The sequence below is a fragment of the Diceros bicornis genome, chromosome 24 (genome assembly GCF_020826845.1).
Source record: "Diceros bicornis minor isolate mBicDic1 chromosome 24, mDicBic1.mat.cur, whole genome shotgun sequence".
Taxonomy (NCBI): Eukaryota; Metazoa; Chordata; class Mammalia; order Perissodactyla; family Rhinocerotidae; genus Diceros; species Diceros bicornis.
In genome coordinates, this window is record NC_080763.1 from 37,185,991 (window position 1) to 37,210,349 (window position 24,359).

Here is a 24,359-nt window from a genome sequence, read left to right on the forward strand (position 1 = left end):
TGGGGGCCCTGCAGGTTTAAGACAGGGCAACAGGATGGCCCACTGGCCTGGAATGGATGAGGAGCAGAGAAGCTGGGCAGGAGGACAGAGAGGTTACAGGGAGCAGCCTGCAAAAGGGCCTAGAGGGATACTGTGAGCAGCTGGGCTTTTATACTGGGTGAGGTGGGAGCCCCGGGAGGGCCGTGCTCTGGCGTAAGTTCTGCAGGATCACCCAGGTAGCTACAGGGACAAGGATGGAAACAGGAGACTGGCCAGGTTATTGCAGGAGAGATGAGGCTGGCTTGGAGTGGGTGGTGCCCTGTGGCACGTCCCTTCGGCCCCCTTGTGATTTCAGCTGCAGCGGGGGTGGAAGTTCTGAGTCACGCTGACCTGACCAGGCCCCACCGCAAGCCAGTGCTCCGTGGAGTTTCTCCAAAGCTGTGCGAAACCACTCAGCCTGGAAGTTTGGGGGCTAATGCCTCCGAAACCCCCTCAACCAGTGGGGGACGGGAGCTAGTGCCCTGCCTCTTGTCTTTTGGAGACACACAGGTCCTGGTGGAACTGAGACCCCATTGCCCAGAGCAGTGACCTTGAAAATGCACATAACCTCCTATTGGCTTTTCCTCCTTTTCCTCCTCCTCACTTTCCCGTGCCCCTCCCACCTGACTCCTGGGACAATCTCCCAAATAAAACACCTGCACCCAAGTCTTTGTCTCAGACTCTGGTTCCAGGGGACCCCAAACAGATGAATGGCACAGGTGGAGGTTGTGAGAAGTAGCCAGATCTATCCATATTTCAAAGGTAGAGTCATGATTTCCAGGTAGATTGGATGCAGGTGTGAAACAGAAGAACCAGGGATTGCTCTGAGGTTTTGGGCAGGGTAACTGAAAGGATGGAGTTGCTGTGAACCAGAACGGGGTAGACCATGAGTAGAGCAGGTTTGACCCTTGAGCACTGCTGGTGGGAACATAAAATGGTGTGGCTACTGTGGAAAACAGTATGGCAGTTCCTGAAAAAGTTAAAAATAGAAAATACCATATGACTCAGCAATTCCACTTTGGCGTATACACCCAAAAGGACAAAAAGCAGGGACTCAAACAGATATTTGCAAACCCTTGTTCACAGCAACATTATTCACAATAGGCAAAATGTGGAAGGAACCCAAGTGTCCATCAATGAATGAATGGATAAATAAAATGTGGTATATACATACAAGGAACATTATTCAGCCTTAGAAAGGAAGGAAATTCTGACACATGCTACAACATGGATGAACTTTGAGGACGTTCTGCTAAGCAAGATAAGCCAGCCACAAAGGAACAAATACCGTATGACTCCACTTATATGAGGTACCTAGAGTTACTAAAATCGTGGGGACAGAAAGGAGAATGGGAGTTGCCAGGGTCTGAGGTTGGGGGGAAATGCGAGTTTGTGTTTAGTGGGTATGGAGTTTCAGTTTGGGAAGAAGGAAGAGTTCTGGAGATAGATGGTGGTGATAGTCAAACAACACATGAAAATGCTTAATGCCAGAGAACTGTACTCTTAAACACGATTAAGGTGGTAAATTTTACGCTATGTGTATTTTACCACAATTACAATTAAAAAAAATTTTTTAAAGAGTGCAGGTCTGAGCCTACTAAGTGTGAGATACTCCTTAGACAAACAGGTGGAGAAGTCATGCAAGCAGTTAGATCTATGAGTCAAGTTCAGGAGAGCAGTCTGGGCTGGAAAGATAAATGGGAGAGCTGTTGGCATATTGATAGTCAAGACACTGGATGAGATCACAAGGGACTAAATGGAGACGGAGTAAAGGACCCCGGATTGTGCCCTGGGATGCTCCAAGTTGAGAGGTCGAGGAGAAGGAGGAGGCAGCAAGAGAGACCAAGCAGGAGCAGCTTCGAGGAAGGAGGAAAACTAAGGGACCATGTTGTCATCAAGGAGAAGGGACAGCCAGCTGCTGCCAACAGGCCCGCAGTCACTTCCATCTGACAACCGGTTTGGTGGATACTTTTAGCCGTCCACTTTCCCAGGAGTTGCTCTGCCCTCCTGCTCGCCTGATGGCCCAACTCAGAGGCTTCTACTGGACTCGAACTCAGAACTCAGGCTCACCCGCACAGTGGCTTAGAGGGTGAGGTTTGCTACATTGGATTTTGCAAAGCTTTCATTACATTTGGATGATGAAAGTAAAGGCAATTTGGCCTTTTAGTGAAATTATTTCAGTTCTTTTTATAATTGAAGCCTAGGAGATGTTTAAAGAACAAAAAGCTCGGTCATTTCTTCCTTGTCTTGAGCATAAGTTGACCAAATTGGTTCTTTGTGGCTCAGGTTTGGGGGCCATTTTGCCCGCCCTTCCTGTCCTGAGGCTCTTTCTCTCTGTGTGCCCCACTCACATACGTTATGTTCTCCATCCTCCTGGGCTCCATGGTGCCCCTTCTTGCTAGTAACCTGTATCCTCGATCCAATTTAGAGGAGGTAAGAAAGCACCAGCCTTCATTTAGCACCTACTGTGTGCCAGGCCCCCCAGCTTGGTGCTTGGCACACTTCTCATCATTGTGCCACAGCAATCCTGGGAGGCGGCACGATTAACCTTCATTTCACAGAGGAGGAAACCAAAGCTCAGAGAGTTCCCCTGGCTTGCCCAAGGTCACACAGTTAGAATTGTCACATCCCACCCAGGGTTGTTTGGCTCTAGTCAGTCCTCTTGCCGGGTCACCAGGTTGCCCCTCAGAGCACAGAGAGGGGCTAGGTCTTTCAGCTTGTCGTGACCGCCCTCCATTCCTAGCTTGTTGCGTCACATGTAAAATGTGCCCCGTGTGTACCCCTTGATGGACCAACTGCCCTCTACTGTCTTTCTCCCTTAGACATGGTGTGGGGCTGGCGAGGGAGGTCAGGGGAGCCATAGTGGGGGCGCTTTAGGACCTCTGAGAGTGACTGTGGCTCCTCACCCTCAGCATGCCTCATCGACCCACTGGGGCGGCCGCGATGGCTCCTGGAGGGTTTGGAGGGTGCAGCTGGAGTGGGACGCAGCCGTCTTGAAGCCACATTTATAATACAAGCACGTGCTTTTACACAGATAAGATGCTTCCTTGGGTGGCTTTATGTGCATGGTGTGAGGGTTGATGATGGAGATTAGGGGGTTGGCCAAAGCGCCCCCAAGCTGCTTGCTCCCAGTCTGGGAGCTCCTGCAGAACCAGCGGGACCATAAATGTTGGGTCCACAATCCCAGTCCTGGGACCTCCGTCAGCTGTCTCAAGCTCTGCGTGGAAAAGACCTCATCCCGGGCCGGTGAATATGCAAAGATTCTACCCTAAACTGCCATGAGGTGGATTAGTTAGCGAAAAACCAAATCAATTTTATTTTGGAATTTGTGTGTTTTCCACATATTCTACAATGATATGTAGTATCATTGCATTTTTAAGAGTCAAATTCACTTTGGAAATCACTCTGATACCAGTAGCTACTCAAGGCCCAGACGCTGGGACCTTTCTTCCTCTGTTCTTGAACTGCCCTGAAGGCAGGCAGGGAGATGGGGGTGGGGAGCAGACAAGAACTTGAGGTAGGAACTGGCATCATGACACCGACCTACATACTTGGCTTTGCCCAAGTTATTTAGCAGCTCTGAGCCTCAGTTTTCTTCCTCTGTAAAATGGGGCTAATAATGGTTCTTATCACACAGAATTGTGGTGGAAATTAAATGACAGCGTGCATGTCACGTGCTTAGCAGAGGGCTGGCTCACTGTCACCACGGGCATCTAAATGTGTCTCCAGCACTCATGATGGCAGTGGGCCAGAATAGGCCTCTGTTCACGTGGCATTGTGTGCATCTGCATGCAGAATATTTGCTAGCCCACAATGATGGTGACACTAGCCCAAGTCCACCCCCACCCCCCGCCCACCCTAAGGTTTACTCAGGACTAAAAGTAAACTTAAGTATCCTCTGTGTTGAGGTCTTGGCTTATCTAACAACGTATTCCACAGGCAGATGTCATTCACTAATGGTGATGAGACTTTCCAAAGAAGCTTTTGAAAAGCCAGCATGAATTCCCAAAATGCAGCACAAGGGCTGATGTGTTCACCCTTTGCCTTTATTTTCAAGGTGTTCTGAAGACACAGATCCTAATATTAACCCACCAAGGTGGATCAGCGGGAGATGCTCAGGCATTTATTTTTTTATTTTTATTTTTTTTTGGTGAGGAAGAATGGCCCTGAGCTAACCTCTGTGCCCATCTTCATCTAGTGTGTAGGTCTACGCCTGGGATCTGAACCCGCGAACCCCAGGCCACTGAAGGAGAGTGCTTGAACTTAACCACTATGCCACCAGGCTGGCCCCTGCTCAGGCGTTTCTATGCAAAGATGGGGACCCCAGGTCACCTAGGTGTGTGTGTCCCATCCCAGTTTAAGTGGATGACAATGGAAAAGTCCACCGGTTATTAACTTTGACAACAAAGTTTCTGCATCCTTCAGCCCTCCAGAGAAAACAAAGCCGTGAGCCCACAGGTTCTGATGGGCCAGACTAACAACAAGGCTGGGGGGCTTCAAGGCGTACTGGGGCTTTGCAGAGGGTCTCTGGGAGTAGCAGTTCCCTGAGAGATGGCGTGTCTTCCTGCTAGAGAGAGAAGACAGGAAAATTATGAAAAACAAAAACTAGCAGTTTCTCAAACCCACTGAGTGTCCACTTAGAGTTTAGAAACCCTGCTTTAATAGGCCTGGGGGGAGTAACTCTAGCGCAGCTCACAGCAGAACCTGTTCATAATGAGGACCCTGAGTCACCAACAGAAAGTTCTATTGTGGATCTGATATGCTATTTAAATCTGCAAGAATGTGTGTGGCACATATTAGAAATGTCTATATTCCCTGAATGGTTGGCATTCAAACAAAGCCCTGGCTCCTCAGGGAGAAACTAGAAAATTCTCTTGGGTGGGACCTCTGATGACAGATAACACAAGTGTTGCTCTGCTGAGTGGAGGGAGGTGAACCAGAGCTGACTGTGGGGAGAGAGGATTCTGCTCTCTTCAGAGAAGATGCATTCACTCTTCCCAGGGAGCAGGCTTCCCAGGAGTGAATTACTAGCCATAGCTCAATGGATACTTCTGGCCTAAAAAAAATCAATTCACCTTCACAAGGTACATAACTGAGTTCCCCTGGGGGAAGGTCCAGAAACAGTGTTCTCCTTCCAGAACTGAGGATATATTGATCTCAACTGGAGCTCTTGTTGCAAATCGCCTTTCATCACCATTGATGTAGGTCTGGAGGAAGTTCAGGGTCAAAGCTCCTTCCTTCTGTTGATGCTGCTTCTCAGTGGCTGCCTTTTCCTGTGCTGGGCATGTGGCCTCAGGATCACATTCCAACACTTGCTCATCCAAGTGTACATGATGCCACCACATTCTAGCACAACCGAAGGACACAGAGAGGCATGAAGATTTTCTTTTTAAAAAACGTGTACAGAGAAAGCATTCAGAGTTAAGATTTTTTTATTGTGGTAAAATATACTTAAAATTAACCATTTTAACCATTTCTAAGCGTATAGTTCGGTGTCATTAAGTACATACACATGGTTGTTCAATTATCACCACCATCCATCTCCAGAACTTTTTCATCTTTCCAAACTGAAACTCTGTGCCCATTAAACACTAACTCCCCATTTCCCCAACCCCCAGCCCCTGGCAACCACCATTCTGCTTTCTGTCTCTATAAATTTGTCAATTCTAGTACTGTCACCAGCTAGGTGGCTGGAGAAACACAAAGGTGGGTTTGGAAGCAATTAACTGTTTTTTCAAGTTGTTTCTTTTCCTTTTGCATGTTAAGGAGATGTAACCACCAGCCATCCTGAAACTGACCAAACCACCCAGCAAGAGCCATGCCCATGACCTTTGCCTTATTTTTAATGCAAAGATCTCTCCAGGAGGAGCTTAGGTGTCATTATATGCAAGCATGTTCTCCAACTGAGCCTGTGCAAGTGAATACTCACCTCTCCCTTTTGAGTATTCATTCCTCAACCCAAGTAAAACTTCCTGCTTCCCTTTGTTCCTGACACCGTGACTTTGGAAATGATGCCTCACGGCCTCCTATTTGTTGCAAATACATTTTACTTTGTGAGACAACTTCCACTGGTGCAGTCTTATTTAACTCACCAGGAGGTGAACCCACTTGGTTCGGTAACAGTACCTTATATAAGTGGAATCATACATATTTGTCCTTTTGTAACTGGCTTATTTCACTTAGCAAAGTGTCCTCAAGATTCATCCGTATTGTAACGTGTCAGAATTTCCTTGCTTTTTAAGGCTGAATAATATTCCATTGTATGTTTATGCCACTTTTTGCTTATTTGTTCATCTGTTGATGGACACTTGGGTTGCTTCCACCTCTTCCCTCTTGTGAATAATGCTGCTAGGAATATGGGTATAAATATCTCTTCAACCCCCAACTTTCAATTCTTTTGAGTATACACCCAGAAGTGGAATTGCTGGACCATATGGTAAATCTATTTTAAATTTTTTGAGTAACCACTACAAGGTTTTCCATAGCAGAGTTAAGATTTTAAAGAACTCTATCATGGGGAGGATTTAGAGAGATGTGAAAGTACAATTTTCATGTTCTTAAATTGGATTATCAAAACAATATTCCTCCTAATAATAATAGCACCCACAACCACTAACACTTACTGAGCACTGAGGAGGTGTGGGGCTCTGTGCTAAGCTCCTCCTGTGCATTTTCTCATTTAACCCTTTCGACACCGTACGAGACAGGTACTGTTGTTAGGTCATCTGACAGATGCAGCAGATGAGGGTTAGAGAGGTTAAGCCACTCGCCCAAGGCCAGTGGCATGAGGAGCTGGAACGGTAACCTACACGATCCGATTCCACAGCCATATTCTTACTGCCAGGCCATCTGTGCCCGTTATTTCTCTCTTTCTGTCTAAAGAAGTCTATCTCGTGTTAGATTCATTTGTTGTCTGTTTCGATTCCTTTTTAGTCTGTTTTATGTCTGTAAGCTGAACAAGATCCTGGAAGAGGGCAGCAGCGGGCCAAGAGCAGCCAACACTCAGACCACTGGGTGCTGGCTACCCTGCTGGTTAGCGGAGATCTGGGCAGGGCACCAGCAGCATCCACCACGTGACCCTGACCTTGCTTGCACAGCCTCTGACTCTAATAAACTGCTAAAGATTCGGATACTTTTCTTAAAATGATCTGATGGACTAGCCCCCAGCACAGGCCTTGGCACATGGCAGATGTTCAGCCAAGTTCTGTGGGAAGGAAGGAATCAAAGAAAGAATGAAGGGTCCTTCACACAAACACACACAGGCATGACCCAACAAGGCAGCCACACTCTCCCTGAGGACCCTCTGCCCTTGCTTCCAGGCAGATGCGACCATGTGGTGGTGACAGAGTGCACAGGAAGGGCTGCCGACAGCAAACACTACAATGCGAGGAAGATGAATCTCAAGCACTTGGTTGACCCCGTTGATGATCATTTCCCTGCAGCCCAGAAGATTCCTGGAATCTCATCAACTGGTAAGCAAGGGGCACTGAGAATTTGACAAGAAGATATCAGCACTAAATGCCTTTTTATTGACTATTGAACACATGACAGGAAAGGGTGATATGGGGACCATCATTTTCCACTCCAGAGATGGTCTTTGTTTATTACGGTTGGCATAGACACTAATGACACTGTTATTTAGAAATCTAACGTCCCCGCAGGCAAGGAAGGCAAATGACACTTAACTGAGCATATTCTATTTGCCTAACTCTAAAATATTAAAACTAATAATAAAATAACAACAATAATAAAATCGGGGCATGGCGTATTATTTTGGTCATATAGGACAAATGTATCATGTATAGCATGTATCATCTTATGAAGCATATTAATTTTAAAAATATCTTAAATATAGGATTAATGCAATATTTTGATTGCTAATAATATAGTAATGTCATCATTTGTGTTTGTACAGAACTGTATAGTTTTCAAAGAGGTTTCCCTTCCATTGTATTGTTTAAGCCTCAATAAAACCCTGTGAGTAGGTAAGGAAGCTATAGTGTCCAAAAATGAAGTCTAGTGAGGTTTCTAGAGGTTGCCTAGGTAATTAGTGTTGCTGGTAGAATTAGGTATAGAGTCCAAACTCCCATGACCCCACCCAATATGCTGTTCATGGAATCCTGTTGCCTTTATGTATTTCTGAAAGGCTTCAAGTAACTCCCAAGGAGAACCAGTGTTCTTCCCCTGGGAGTAGGTATCAGACCCAGGAGTAATTAAGGCATGTTTGTCATTCTGTGTTTATTTGTTCTCTCCATTCAAATACTGCAGAGTGTTTCCCAGACTCATTAGTCTCCTTTGGCTTTTGAGGTTTTGATGAGACAATGAAAGTCTTCCGGGCTGAGGAGAAAATTTCTGCAAATTGCCCTGGTCTTTCCCAGAAGAAGCCTTGGGTGTGGTACCCACAGCACAGTTGGCTTGTGCTTCCTGTCTCTCTGGGCCGGGCAGACAGAGGACCTGAGCCTGGGGGAGGCATTCCCAGGGTGGACAAGGAAGGGGTTTCTGAGTCCAGAGGGGCAATCAGGGTCCAAAGGAGCTGCTGGGGCATGCACTCTTCCCCCGCCGTGTGGACCCCTGATTTGTGCAGATCCCCTCCCCTGATGACTCCAAGTGCCCAGTGGAAGCCGATGGAGCTGGCTGTTTGCGCCTTCAAACTGCCCCCTTTGTGGGCCCCAGGACCCTTCTTGGCCTCAGGAGCCCAAGCCCCTCCTGTGGCTTCCCACAGCCCCCTGCCCAGCAGGGCTACCCGTGAATATTCCTTCTCTCCTCTGCTCCAACACCCCTATTCCTTAGTTTCCACAGACAGCTGCCTTGTCATGGACATAGCACTCAGCTGAGAATCAGACGCCCACCTTCCACTTTCTACCCAGATACTGCCCCTCTCAGAGCCTCTGTAAGTTCTGAAAAGTGAAGAAAACAAGGCCAGGGATAGGACAGACCTGAGGGGTGAACAAGATGAAAATCATAAAATGCTAAAAAGCAGAGACAGAAATAGACAAAATACCAATGCTGGGTGGTGTTATCATTTTCCTTTATTCAATGGGCTGTAATGGATCTAGAAAACTGTGCTGAGAAAAGTCCTCAGGGTGTGGCCCTAAGGCATTTGGTCATTCACAATTGTCCAATTCTTTTGCCTAAGTCCAGGTCTCTCATGCTTGTGGTGAGTCAGCTCTAGTTCCTAGTTCTCCTCTGGACCATCTCACAATGAATGCTGCCTCTGGTGGAATTCTTCCACAAATTCCAAGTCTTTGTAGAAAAAGACACAAAAACAGTCATACAATCGTTCTGTAGGCTCGGGAGGCCGGGCCCTCCATCCTTGAGGCACTTGGACGAGCACCTTGGGTGAAGAGTTATCTTAAGGCAGCTGCAACCATCTTCTAGAGGCAGATTCAGCTGATCTCTAGTCTACAGAATCCTCTAGAAATACGTGGACACAGGACCAATGTTGTTGCTAGAGCACCACCTCAAAAGGTACAGGCTCACCAATAAATTAAATAATTTCTAACATTTATTTATACTAATATATTTATTCTAGCATTTATTATGCTAATTAACCAATTCTCTGGTGACCATTATCAGATTGGCCTTTAGACTGTGGTCTTTTTCAAATGCTAACCAGCCACCCCTGGGGTGTGAATTCCTGATTGGCTACTTCAGATGTTAACCAGGCACCACTCTGGTGTAGATTAAATTTAAGTGACACACATACATTTCACATTCTTTAAACAGAAGCCTTTATTTATTTATTTATTTATTTATTTTAATTTTTTGTTTATTGCAGTAACATTGGTTTATAACATTGTAAAAATTTCAGGTGTACATCTAAACAGGAGCCTTTAAAGTAAATTGCAGGAGAGGAAGTCAAGATGGCGGCGTAGGCAGACTCTGAACTCACCTCCTCCCGCGGACACAGCCAATTTACAACCACATGTGGAAAAATTACCCCTGAGACAGAACTGAAAACTGGATAGGAGGAACTCCTGCAACAACGGACAATCCTAACTGAGGTGGAAGAGGCAGAACCTCCCTTCTGGAGAGAAAAACGCCGCCTTCACAAGCCGCAGCACCTCACGGCCGCCGGGAGCAGCTCACAGGTCCACAGCCTCCCTGGAGGCGCGGGGCCCTGAGCCGGGAGTGCCCCCGCTGTGGGTATTTTGTGGACCCAGCACAATGGAGACGAGCGGCATAATATCTGACTTTGCTGCTAATAAAACATTGGGGAGCACCCCCAGAAAACCCGGTTCACAAAGACATTAAAACCGGCTCTTAAAGGGCCCGTGCACAAACTCACCCGTTTCAGAAAGCATCCTAAAATCACCAGAAAGAAAGGTGCACAGTGCTGTGGTGAAAAGAGATTCACCTGATAGGCCCTGTGTGCATCTCGGTGAGAGGTGAGACCTCTCCAGGGACTGGGACATTGGCGGCAGCCATTGTTGTGGCCTGGTGTGGACGTGCTGACACAGGCGCCATTGGAGTTCTCCCGGAGGCCTGCTAGCCCAGGGTCTGCCCCACCCGCTAGAGCACCGATTTAATCCAGCTCAGCCAGGGCAGGCAGCCCACCCTAGAGACTGGGCCCACCCAACAGCGGGCCCTCAGGCAACTTGTGGGCCTGCATAGATTGGTAACTGGATTCTCTGCAGCCTGGCAACTGAGCCGACTTCAGTGGGGCAGGGCGTGCACAAGGAGCCGGTGGAGAGTGTGGGGTGGTGGTGGAGTGTGTGGGGCTCCCGCCGTGGAGAGACTGGGTCCGCTTCGGGAGGTCAGGGCACGCACACGGGGCAGGACTGTGTTGACTGTGTGTGTGGACCTGTGGGCGGCAGGGCTTGTCAGCTGCAGAAGACTTGTGCTTCTCAAAGACCCACATAGGGGGTTTGCCCCACCTTCCAAAGCCTGTAACAATTGGGTGCTCCCATGCCTGAGGCCAGCCCCACCCAGCTGCAATCCTCAGAGAGCTGACAAGAGACCTAACGGTTGGAGGCTTATAGCAATTATAAGGCCCTGAGCCTAACAACCTGCCATGCTGGGGGCCTACTCACTTAAAAGAAATACTGCAACACAAATGTGGTATTAGAACTTGCAGCCAACTGTGCTGGGGCTCCCCACACCTGATAAAGAGACTGAAGGGCCCACAACAACTACAAGCAGCTGAGCATTACAACAGCTGGCCAGGAGCATAACTCGGCCTCCCTGGGCACCTACAGGGAGAGCAAATAGGCCACAACAGAAGGACACATGTAGCCCACATAAGGGTCACCCCTGGAACATTGAGAACTGAGGGAAGCACACTGCAGGCCTCCTAAGCCATCACTTACATAAGGTCACCTATCCAAGAGCAGGAGACATAGCTGATCTACCTAATACATAGACACAAGCACAGGGAAAGAGGCAAAATGAGGAGGCAAAAGAATACATTCCAAGTAAGGGAACAGGACAAAACCCCAGAAAAGGAGCTAAGAGAAACAGAAATGAGCAACCTACCTGACAGAGAGTTCAAACAAAGAGTGTTAAGGATGCTTACTGATCTTGGGAGAAGAACAGATGAACTCAGTGAGAATGTCAACAAAGAAAGGGAAGATATAAAAGAGAACCAATCAGAAATGAAGAATACAATACTGGAAATGAAAAATTCACTAGAGGGACTCAAAAGCAGAGTAGAGGATACAGAATAATGGATATGTGAGCTGGACGAAAGACTAGAAGGAATTACCCAAGCTGAACAGGTAAAAGAGAAAAGAATTGAAAAGAATGAGGACAGTCTAAGGGACCTCTGGGACAAAATCAAGCACACTAACATCTGTGTTATAGGTGTCCTGGAAGGAGAAGAGCGAGACAAAGGGGCAGAGAATCTATTTCAAGAAATAATAGATGAAGACTTCCCTAACCTAAGGAAGGAAACAGACATCCAGGTACAGGAATCACAGAGAGCCCCAAACAAGATAAACCCAAAGAGGCCCACACCAAGACACATCATAATCAAAATGTCCAGAATTAAAGATAAAGAGAGAATCCTAAAAGCCTCAAGAGAAAGTCAAGTTACATACAAAGGAAACCCCATAAGGCTATCAGCTGACTTCTCAGCAGAAACCTTACAGGCTAGAAGAGAATGGCATGATATATTTAAAGTGCTAAAAGGAAAAAATTTACAGCCAAGAATACTCTACCAAGCAAGGTTATCATTCAAAATGGAAGGAGAGATCAAAAATTTCCCAGACAAACAAAAATTAAAGGAGTTTGTCACCAAGAAACCAGTGCTACAAGAAATGTTAAAGGGACTGATTTAAGGGGAAAAGAGAAGACCACAAATAGGAAAAATTATCTATTTCCATTATAAGAGGGTAATGGATACAAATGCACAAAAAAGAGGTTAGATATGATATCAAAAACATAAAATGAGGGAGGAGGGGAGTTAAAGAGTAGAGCTTTCAGACACAGGTCAAACTAAAGAGACCATCAATTCTGTATGGAAGAAGAAAGGAACAGAGAAGGACTACTAAAACACTCAGGAAAAAAAAGTTAAAAAATGGCAGTAAGTACATACTTATCAATAGCTACTTTAAACGTCAATGGACTAAATTCTCCAATTAAAAGGCATAGGGTGGCTGACTGGATAAAAAAACAAGACCCATATATATGCTGCATACAAGAGACACACTTCAGACCTAAAGACACTCACAAACTGAAAGTGAAGGGATGGAAAAAGATACTCCATGCAAATGGCAATGAAAAGAAAGCTGGGGTAGCAGTGCTCATATCAGACAAAATAGACTTTAAAACAAAAACTGTAACAAGAGACAAAGAAGGGCATTACATAATGATCAAGGGAACACTCCAACAAGAGGATATAACACTTGTAAATATCTACGCACCCAATGTAGGTGCACCTAAATATATAAAGCAATTATTAACAGACATAAAAACAGAAATAGACAGTAACACAATAATAGCAGGGGAGTTTAGCACTCCACTTACACCAACGGATAGATCATCCAAACAGAAGATCAATAAGGAAACATTGGCCTTAAATGACACACTAGAACAGATGGACCTAGTAGATATATACAGAGCATTCCATCCAAAAACCGAAGAATACACGTTCTTTTCAAATGCACATGGAACATTCTCCAGGATTGATCACATATTAGGCCACAAAACAAGTCTCCATAAATTTAAGAAGATTGGAATAGTACCAAGCATCTTTTCTGACCACAACGGTATGAAACTAGAAATCAACTATAGGAAGAAAATCAGAAAAGCCACAAATACGTGGAGATTAAACAAAATGCTACTGAACAACGACTGGGTCAACGAAGAAATCAAAGAAGAAATCAAAAAATACCTGGAGACAAATGAAAATGAAAATACGACATGCCAGAATTTATGGGATATAGCAAAAGCGATTCTAAGAGGGACGTTTATAGCAATACAGCCCTATCTCAACAAGCAAGAAAAATCTCAAATAAACAATCTAACAGTGCACCTAAAGGAACTGGAAAAAGAAGAACAAACAAAGCCCCAAATCAGTAGAAGAAGGGAAATAATAAAAATCAGAGCAGAAATAAATGAAATAGAGACCAAAAAAAAAAATAGAAAAAATTAATAAAACCAAGAGCTGGTTCTTTGAAGAGATCAACAAAATTGACAAACCTTTAGCTAGACTCACCAAGAAAAAAAGAGAGAAGGCACAAATAAGTAAAATCAGAAATGAAAGAGGAGAAATTACAAGAGACACCTCAGAAATACAAAAGATTATAAGAGAATACTATGAAAAGCTATATGCCAACCAATTCGACAATCTGGAAGAAATGGATAAATTCTTAGAATCATACAACCTTCCAAAACTGGATCAAGAAGAAGTAGAGAATTTGAATAGACCAATCACCAGTAAGGAGATCAAAACAGTAATAAAAACCTCCCCCAAAATAAAAGTCCAGGACCAGACGGCTTCCCTGGTGAATTCTACCAACCATTCAAAGAAGACTTAATACCTATCCTTCTCAAACTCTTCCAAAAATTGAGGAGTGGGGGAAGCTCCCTAACTCATTCTACGAAGCTGACATTACCCTGATACGAAAACCAGACAAGGACAACACACAAAAAAAAGAAAATTACAGGCCAATATCACTGATGAACATCGATGCAAAAATCCTCAACAAAATACTAGCAAATCGCATACGACAATATGTTAAAAAGATTATACACCATGATCAAGTGGGATTTATTCCAGGTATGCAGGGATGGTTTAACATTCCCAAATCAATCAACGTGATACACCACATTAATAAAATGAAGAATAAAAATCACATGATCATCTCAATAGATGCAGAGAAAGCATTTGACAAGATACAGCATCCATTTATGATAAAAACTCTGAATAAAATGGGTATAGAAGGAAAGTACCTCAACATAATAAAGACCATATATGAGAAACCCACAGCTAATATCTAAGAACAGGAACCAGACAAGGACGCCCACTGTCACCACTCCTATTTAACATAGTACTGGAAGTCCTAGCCAGAGCAATCAGGCAAGAGAAAGAAATAAAAGGGATCCAAATTGGAAAGGAAGAAGTGAAACTGTCACTATTTGCAGATGACATGATTTTATATATAGAAAACCCTAAAGAATCCACAAGAAAACTTTTAGAAGTAATAAACGAATATGGTAAAGTTTCAGGATACAAAATCAACATACAAAATTCAGTTGCATTTCTATACACTAACAACGAAGTAGCAGAAAGAGAAATTAAGAATACCATCCCATTTACAATTGCAACAAAAAGAATAAAATACCTAGGAATAAATTTAACCAAAGAGGTGAAAGAGCTGTACACGGAAAACTATAAAACATTGCTGAAAGAAATTGAAGCAGACACAAAGAAATGGAAAGATATTCCATGCTCTTGGATTGGAAGAATTAACATAGTTAAGATGTCCATACTTCCTAAAGCAATCTATAGATTCAATGCAATCCCTATCAAAGTTCCAACAACATTTTTCACAGAAACAGAACAAAGAAACCTAAAATTTATATGGAACAACAAAAGACTCCGAATAGCTAAAGGAATCCTGAGAAAAAAGAACAAAGCTGGAGGTATCACACTCCCTGATTTCAAAATATACTACAAAGCTATAGTAACCAAAACAGCATGGTACTGGCACAAAAACAGACACATAGATCAATGGAATAGAATCGAAAGCCCAGAAATAAACCCATACATCTATGGACAGCTAATCTTTGACAAAGGAGCCAAGAACATACAATGGAGAAAAGAAAGTCTCTTCAACAAATGGTGTTGGGAAATCTGAATAGCCACATGCAAAAAAAATAATAGTAGGCCTTTACCTTACACCATACACAAAAATTAACTCCAAATGGATTAAAGACTTGAATGTAAGACCTGAAACTATGAAACTTCTAGAAGAAAACATAGGCAGTACGCTCTTCAACATCAGTCTTAGCAACATATTTTCAAGCACCATGTCTGACCGGGCAAGAGAAACAATAGAAAAAATAAACAAATGGGACTACATCAAACTGAAAATCTTCCGCACAGCAAAGGAAACCATCAACAAAACGAAAAGACAACAATAGGGAGAAGATATTTGCAAACCATACATCAGATAAGGGCTTAATCTCCAAAATATATAAAGAACTCATGCATCTCAACAACAAAAAACCTACCAACCCAATTAAAAAATGGGCAAAAGACCTGAACAGACATTTCTCCAAAGAAGATATACGGATAGCCAATAGACACATGAAAAGATGTTCAAAATCATTAATTATCAGGGAAATGCAAATCAAAACTACAATGAGATATCACCTCACGCCCGTCAGAATGGCTATAAATAAAAAGACAGGAAACAACATGTGTTGGAAAGGATGTGGAGAGAAGGGAACTCTCATACACTGCTGGTGGGAATGCAAACAGGTGCAGCCACTGTGGAAAACAGTACGGAGATTCCTCAAAAAATCAAGGATAGAACTACCATATGATCCAGCTATTCCACTGCTGGGTATTTATCCAAAGAACTTGAAAACACCAATGCGTAAAGCTACATGCACCCCTGTGTTCATTGCAGCGTTATTCACAATAGCCAAGACTTGGAAGCAACCTAAGTGCCCATCAAGGGACGAATGGATAAAGAAAATGTGGTATACATACACAATGGAATACTACTCAGCCATAGGAAAAAATGAAATCCAGCCATTTGTGACAACATGGATGGACATTGAGGGTATTGTGCAAAGTGAAATAAGTCAGAGGGAGAAGGTCAAATACCGTATGATTTCCTTCATTAAGTAGTAGATAGTAACAACAATAAACAAACACATAGAGACAGAGATTGGATTGGTGGTTACCAGAGGGGAAGAGGGGAGGGAGGAGGGCGAGAGGGATAATTCGGCACATGTGTGTGGTGATAGGTTGTAATTAGTATTTGGGTGGTGAACATGATGTAATCTACGCAGAAATAGAAGTATAATGATGTACACCTGAAATTTATACAATGTTATAAACCAATGTTACTGCAATAAACAAAAAATTAAAAATAAAATAAAAAAGTAAGGGCCAGCCCCGTGGCTTAGCGGTTAAGTGCACGGGCTCTGCTGCTGACGGCCCAGGTTCGGATCCCGGGCGCGCACCGACGCACCGCTTCTCCGGCCATGCTGAGGCCGCGTCCCACATACAGCAACTAGAAGGATGTGCAGCTATGACATACAACTATCTACTGGGGCTTTGGGGGAAATAAAACAAATAAATAAAATCTTTAAAAAAAAAAAAAAAAGTAAATTGCAGAATCGACTTGAACAACCTATGCCAGTTCCCTTCTGCCAATGGAATGTTCTCTGGTCACACTAATGGGGCTCAGGGCCTTGTGACCTCTCCCTGAACAGGAGCCACTCAAAAGGAGAGGAGGTCCTGAGTGTCACCATACCTGTGTCTTTGGTGGGCCTGGTGCCATCAGCATAGAGGGTGCTCCATCTGAGACTGGCGAACGTTACCCAATAAGGGACATGGCCACGCTCTGGTAAGTTCCAAACTTTGACTCATTTTTAACTACAGAAGTTTCAAGAATACCTGAAGGAGAAGTACAACATCTGGCTGTCTGAAAATATATCCAGAGCCAACATCTTTCCCCTCCCTGAGGCAATGAGGCACATGTGAAGGGGCTACCCTGCCCCACAACCACCCCCCATCTTGCCTGATCCTGTGTACCAACTCAGTTCCCCTTACCTCCAGGGGTCGGTGATGGAGGCAACGAGCTTGGGATGGGCAAGGTCAAGGAGGCCGTGAAGAGGCACATATGAAATGGGGATGTCATAGCCTGTGATGTGGAGGCTGACTTTGCTGTCATCGCTGGTGAGTGCTCAGATGGGCAGCCAGGCCCAAGCGGAGGGAACTGGCTTGGAGCCAGAAACTCATCTCCTCTGTAAGTGGAGTCTAGAGGGCACCAGGACAAGAAGTGGACCTGGTTTTCAGCCTTTGGTCTCTCATTCAGTCATTCAATGAACATTTACTGTGTGCCAAGCATTGTTCTGGATACTGGGGTTACAGCAACAAGGGTCCTGCTCCACACAGCTCTCATTCTACTGTCAGGGGACAGACAATAAGCCCTAACAAATAAAATACCCCAGATAATGCTAGTGACAAGAGCTACAAGTAGATGAGGAAAAGTGACAGGCAGGCCACTTTAGATCAGTGCTCAGGAATGGCCTCTCTGAAGAGGGGTCCTCTGTGCTTTTGTCTGTGACTCCTGTATGGTGGAAAGGAAGAGAACAATCTGCCGAGTGTTTGGAGGATGCAGGAGGCTTCCCACCTCTCCTTTCACTTACCTCTGCCCCAGGCTGCCCTGCCCCTCCCCTCAGCTTCCCTTCCCCATCAGGACCCACCTTTCCTGCATCCAGGTCCTTCTAGGCCCCACTCTTCCTCCCTTGACAGTACCACAACTTTGAGGAATTTTGACAGATACCTGAGAAAGGCCTTCTCCCATTTCATCATCAAAAATAGCCTGGAGATGAGCAGAAACCTCTGGTACTAGTGCCAAGGTAGGAAAACCTGAACTGTAATTGATGAATTGCTGAAGGCTCATTGTGGACAAGTCTGACAGTTCAAAACTCCAGGGGACTCAGTCACAGGGCCCCCCCACACACAATGCTTTTGTGAATTTTACCTCCAGGAGCTCTACCAAGTCTACATGGTGACTATCAGAGAAAAATCCCCTCAGGCAGGAGGAGGGGAAAAGGAACCATTCTGTTCTTAACAACATCTGCTTTCAGGAGAAACTGTTTGACCAGAATCCAACCTACCTAGAGGAAGAAAAATACCCAAAAGTAGACAACATGCAACAGCAGATGGATAATGTGAGCAGAGAAGTGGAAATTCTAAGAAAGAATCAAAAAGAAATGCTAGAGATAAAAAATACTGTAACAGAAATGAAGTGTGCCTTTGATGGGCTCCTTAGTAGACTGGACACAGCTGAGGAAATAATCTCTGAGCTTGAGGATATGACAATAGAAACTTGCAAAACTGAAAAGCAAAGAGAAAAAAGACTGAAAAAACCCAAAACAGAATATGCAAGAACTGTGGAAAAATTACAAAGGTGTAACATATAGGTAATGGAAATACCAGAAGGAGAAGAAAGAGAGAAAGGGATAGAAGCAATATTTGAAGCAATAATGAGTGAGAATTCTCCCCCAGATTAAGATCAGACACCAAACCATAGATCCAGGAAGCTCAGAGAACACAAGCGGGATAAATACCAAAAAACTACACCTAGACATATCATATTCAAGCTCCAGAAAATAAGCAATAAAGAAAAAACCCTGAAAGAAGCCAGAGGGAAAAAAACACCTTTTCAATAGAGAAGCAAAGACAGGAATTACATCCAACTTCTCCTCAGAAACCACACAAGCAAGAAGAGAGTGAAATATTTAAAGTGTTGATAGAGAAAAACCACCAACCTAGAATTCTGTACCCTGTGAAATTATCCTTCAAAAGTAAAAGAGAAATAAAGAGTTTCTCAGACAAACAAAAATTGAGGGAATTTGTCGCTGGTAGACCTGTCTTGCAAGAAATGTTAAAAGAAATTCTTCAGAGAAAAGAAAAATAATATAGGTCAGAAACTCAGATTTAGACAAAGAAAGGAAAAGCATCTGAGAATAAATAGTAAAGGTAAAATAAAAACTTTTATTTTTATTTTTATTAATTGATCTAACAGATAACAGTTTGTTCAAAATAATAATAGCAACAATATATTCAATCGTATATGCTTATGTATATACATGCTTATGAATGAAATGAATGACAGCAATAATAAAAGGGATGGGGGAAGAATTAGGAATATTTTGTTATTGTAAGATGCTTGCACTATCTGTGAAATGGTATAGTGGTATTTTGGGGGTTTTTTTGTGGTTTTTTTTGTGAGGAAGATTAGCCCTGAGCTAACATCCATTGCCAATCCTCCTCTTGTTTTTTGCTAAGGAAGATTGACCCTGGCTAATATCCATGCCCGTCTTTCTCTACTTTATATGGGACGCTGCCACAGCACGGCTTGACAAGCGGTGCATCGGTCTGTGCATGGGATCTGAACCTGCGAACCCCGGGTTGCCAAAGTAGAGCACGCGAACTTAATCACTATGCCACTGGGTCGGCCCCAGTATAGTGTTATTTGAAAGTGGACTTGGATTCATTATAAATGTATATTGCAAAGTCTAGGGCAACAACTAAAAAAAGTTAAAAAAAAAAGAAGTATTACTGATATGCTAAGAAAGGAGAGAAAATAGTGTTATAAAAAAATGCACAATTAAAACCACAAAAGGCAGAAAAAGTGTGGAAGACAAAAATAGGAAAAAAGAACAAGGGCAACAAATAGAAAACAGTAACAAATATGGTAGATATTAATACAACCATATCAATTATCACCTTAAATGTCAATGGTCTAAATATCCCAATTAAAAGACAGAGATTGTGAGAGTGGATCAAAAAACAAGACCCAACAATTTGTTGTCTACAAGAAATCCACTTTAAATATAAAGATACATATAGATTAACAGTAACAGGATGGAGAAAGATAATACTATACTAATACTAATCAAAGGAAAGCAGGAGTGGCTATATTAATTTCAGACAGAGCAGACTTCAGAACAAGAAAAGGTATCAGGGTTAAAGGGGGCATTACATAATGATAAAGGAGTCAATACTTCAAGAAGACACAACAATTTTTAATGTGTATGTGCCTAACACCAGAGAGTCAAAATACGTGAGACAAAAATTCAGAGAATGCAAGAAGAAATAGATGAATCCACTATTATAGTTGGAGACTTTAACAACCCTCTATCAGAAATGGACAGATCCAGCAGACAGAAAATCAGTAAGGACATAGTTGAATTCAACAACACCATCAATCAACTGGATATAATTGACATCTGTAGACTACTTCATCCAACAACAGTAGATTACACATCCTTCTCAAGCTCACATGAAACATTTAACAAAATAGACCACATTCTGGACCATAAAAAACACTTTAACCAATTTAAAAGTATAGAAATCATACCATGTCTGCTCTCAGACCACAAGGGAATTAAACTAGAAATCAATAATAGAAAGATAGCTATAAAAATCTCCAAATACTTGGAGATTAAACAACATACTTCTAAATAACACATGAGTCAAAGAAGATATCTGAAGAGAAATTTAAAAATATTTTAAATTAGATGAAAACAAAACATCAAATTTGTGGGATGTAGCAAAATCAGGGCTTAGAGGGACATTTATAGCACTGAATGCATATATTAGAAAAGAAGAAAGATCTAAAATCAATAATCTAAGCTTCCTGCTTAGGAAACTAGGAAAAGCAGAGCAAATTAAATCCAAAGTAAGCAGAATAAAATAAATGATAACAGAGCAGAAATCAATGAAATTGAGAAAAGAAATCAATAGAGAAAATCAATAAAACCAAAAGCTAGTTTCTTTGAAAAGATCAATAAAATCAATAAGCCTCCAGCTAGGCTAAGAATAAAAGAGAGAAGACACAAATTATTTTATCAGAAATGAAAGAGGGCACATAACTACAGATCTCATGGAAATTAAAAGGATAATAAAAGAATACTATGAACAACTCTATGCCACAAATTTGATAAATGAAATACTTAAGTATCAATCTAACAAGATATGTACAAGATTTATACGAGGGAAACTACAAAACTCTGAAGAAAGATATCAAAGTAAATAAATGGAGAGATATTCCATGTTCATTGATAGGAAGACTCAATGCTGTCAAGATATCAGTTCTTCCCAACTTGATCTATAGATTCAAGACAATCTCAGTCAAAATCCCGGCCAGTTATTTTGTAGATATCAACAAACTGATTCTAAAGTTGATACAAGAGGCCAAAAGGCCCAGAAAAGCCAACACAGTATTGAAGGAGAAGAACAAATTTGGGAATTGACACTACCTGGCTTAGCTACAGGATTCAAGACAGTGTGGTATTGGCAAAAGAATAGACAAATAGATCAATTGGACAGAATAGACAGCCCACAAATAGACCCACATAAATATAGTCAAATGATCTTTGACAATGGAGCAAAGATAGTCTCTTCAACAAATGGTGCTGGAACAACTGGACACCCACATGCAAAAAAAATGAATCTAGACACAGACCTTACACCCTTCACAAAAATTAACTCAAAATGGATCATAGACCTAAATGTAAAATGCAAAACTAAAACTCCCAGAGGATAACAGAGGAGAAAACCTAGACCTTGGGTGTGGTGATGACTCTTTAGATACAACATCAAAGGCATGATCTGTGAACAAAAGAATTGATAAGCTGGACTTCATTAAAATTAAAAACTTCTGCTCTGCCAAAGAAATTGTCAGGAGAGTGAGAAGACAAGCCATAGACTGGAATAAAACCTTTACGCAAGACATATTTGATAAAGGACTCATCCAAAATATACAAAGAACTCTTGAAACTCAACAATAAGAAAACAACAAGCCCAATTGAAAAGTGGGCAAAGGACCTGAACCGACATCTCATCAAAGAAGAAATACAGGGCTGGCCCTGTGGCTTAGCGGTTAAGTGTGCGCGCTCCGCTGCTGGCGGCCCGAGTTCAGATCCCGGGCGCGCACCGAGGCACCGCTTCTCTGGCCATGCTGAGGCCGCGTCCCACATGCAGCAACTAGAAGGACGTGCAACTATGACGTACAACTATCTATGGGGGCTTTGGGGGGAAAAACAAAAAGGAGGAGGATTGGCAATAGATGTTAGCTCAGAGCCGGTCTTCCTCAGCAAAAAGAGGAGGATTAGCATGGATGTTAGCTCAGGGCTGATCTTCCTCACAAAAAAAAAAAAAAGAAGAAAAGAAGAAATACAGTTGGCAAATAAGCATATGAGAAGATGTCCACATCCCACGTCTCTGGTCTCCACCCTGGATTAGCTTTTTGGCTGGCACACCCAGAAGAGGAAGAAAAACTCTGTCCTCAGGCCTCCCAAGTTTGCTTGCTGTTGGTGGACCCATTATCTGCTGGTCTCCTTTATCCTGGCGTCTTGGATCTGAGTGGGAAGGGACCCTCTGGGCATCTCTTTGGAAGTCCTCAGATTTCCTCAAGTTTATCTGCCACCCAGAATGTAAATTCTCCGTATAATTGATCAAATCCCAAGGCCTTGGCCAACTGCATCTCTGTTGTGGTGGTTTTAGCAGCAGGTGGAGTCCCCCAAAGAGAGGAGGTGATCCCAGTTGGCAATGAGGAGAGAGATGTTGTTATTTGGAGTGAGAACTTCAGATGAAAATCTATGGGTTTGGGGCTGAACGAGATGAAAAGGAGCCCCTTGGGTTAGGATTGGGAGCTAATGGGACCTGAGGACAGAGAACTTTGTTCCTTCAGCTCAGTGTAGATGAGAAAAATTAAGGGCTTTGGAATCAGGCCGATGGCACCTCCATTTCCAAGCCTCGCTGTCCTCCCCCATAAAGTGGGTCTCTGTGAGGATTAGAGGAAACTCTTGTAAAGTTGTCCTGGCTGGCCCTGGGCTGGGTGGTCACTAGCAGACTGCTGCTCTTGTTCCAGGCTGGGTGGTCAAGAGGGGGCAATAGGCAGGCAGGGAGATCTCCCAAGAGAGTGAATTAGGAGACACAGCAGCCCTGCCCATCTCCATCCTTGGCTCTTGACACCTGGGATGGCAGCAGCCCCAGGCCGGTCAGCAACTCGTCACGCAGGTATGACTGAAGTGAGAAGAGGAAAGGACCCACCACAGGGTCCACAAGCCAATGGCGCCCTGGCCCTGAAGGTGTGCTGTCCTGTCTTGTTGGGCATCTGCATAGAGATCAAAGTTTGCAGTGTGATTCACGCCACATGGGGCCTATCAGGGCAGGGCCCCTGTACATGGGCTCAAGTCCCTGGTCTTGGGGTCCCTCTCAGCCTCATCTCCCTGATCCCCATTAGGTACCCCATGATCCAGCCATGCATGGCCACTGTCATTGCTCAAATACAGCATGGGTTTAATTTTCTTAATTGAAAAGATGATGTAATAACAATCCTATAGACATTCTGAAAAGGCAGGTAGTGAAGGGTGCTGGAAATACCATTATCTCTCCATAACACGATCGACATTTTTAGTTTTGCATATTGGCTTCTAATTCTCATACTTAATCCATACCCATTTTATATAATTTCTACTTGGTCAACCTGCATTTGAAATACTTCTCTTTCCCTTTTTTTTTTTTTTTTTTGTGAGGAGATCAGCCCTGAGCTAACATCCGCCAATCCTCCTCTTTTTTTGCTGAGGAAGACGGCCCTGGGCTAACATCTGTGCCTATCTTCCTCCACTTTATATGGGACGCCGCCACAGCATGGCTTACCAAGCTGTGCGTCGGTGCGCGCCCGGGATCCGAACCAGCGAACCCCGGGCCGCCGCAGCGGAGCGCGCGCACTTAACCGCTTGCGCCACCGGGCCGGCCCCACTTCTCTTTCCCTTTTATGTTACCTCTCAAATATGTTTTTATTTTCCACATTTGCATGGAGGTTGAGTATGGGCTCTTGAGTTGCACCACAATGTGGATATACTTAACACTACTGAACTGTACACCTAAAGATGGTTAAGATGGTAAATTCTATGTTTTATGTTTTCTTACTGCAATTAAAAATATTTTAAAAAAAATAAAGAGTATGGGCTCTGGAGACAGCAGCCTCAGTTCACATCTCAGGTCCACACTTACTAGCTGCATGACCTTAGGCAAATTACTTAACCCCTCTGTGTCTGTTTCCCAGTTCTGGAAATGAAGATAATAATACCTATACCTCACAGCCTTGTTATAAGGACTCCAGGAGCTAATCCATGTA

At 43.5% G+C, this 24,359-nt stretch overlaps 1 protein-coding gene and 1 long non-coding RNA gene across 3 annotated transcripts in view; one reads left to right on the top strand and one right to left on the bottom strand.

The window, feature by feature from the left end:
* Positions 1-24,359, top strand: part of DGLUCY (D-glutamate cyclase) — a 52,697-nt gene that overhangs the window by 18,909 nt on the left and 9,429 nt on the right. The window contains 4 exon segments of the mRNA XM_058567550.1: positions 4,076-4,137; positions 4,317-4,354; positions 7,342-7,490; positions 17,258-17,377. Of these exon segments, the coding sequence (XP_058423533.1) occupies positions 4,076-4,137; positions 4,317-4,354; positions 7,342-7,490; positions 17,258-17,377 (369 nt within the window).
* Positions 9,028-10,593, bottom strand: LOC131421027 (uncharacterized). 2 transcript variants are annotated; one of them, XR_009223735.1, is made up of 2 exons: positions 10,376-10,593; positions 9,028-9,261 (listed from the first exon to the last, which is right to left on the bottom strand). It is a non-coding gene; the product is annotated as an uncharacterized LOC131421027 (long non-coding RNA). The 2 variants fall into 2 exon arrangements; XR_009223734.1 differs by having other exon boundaries at positions 9,028-9,432.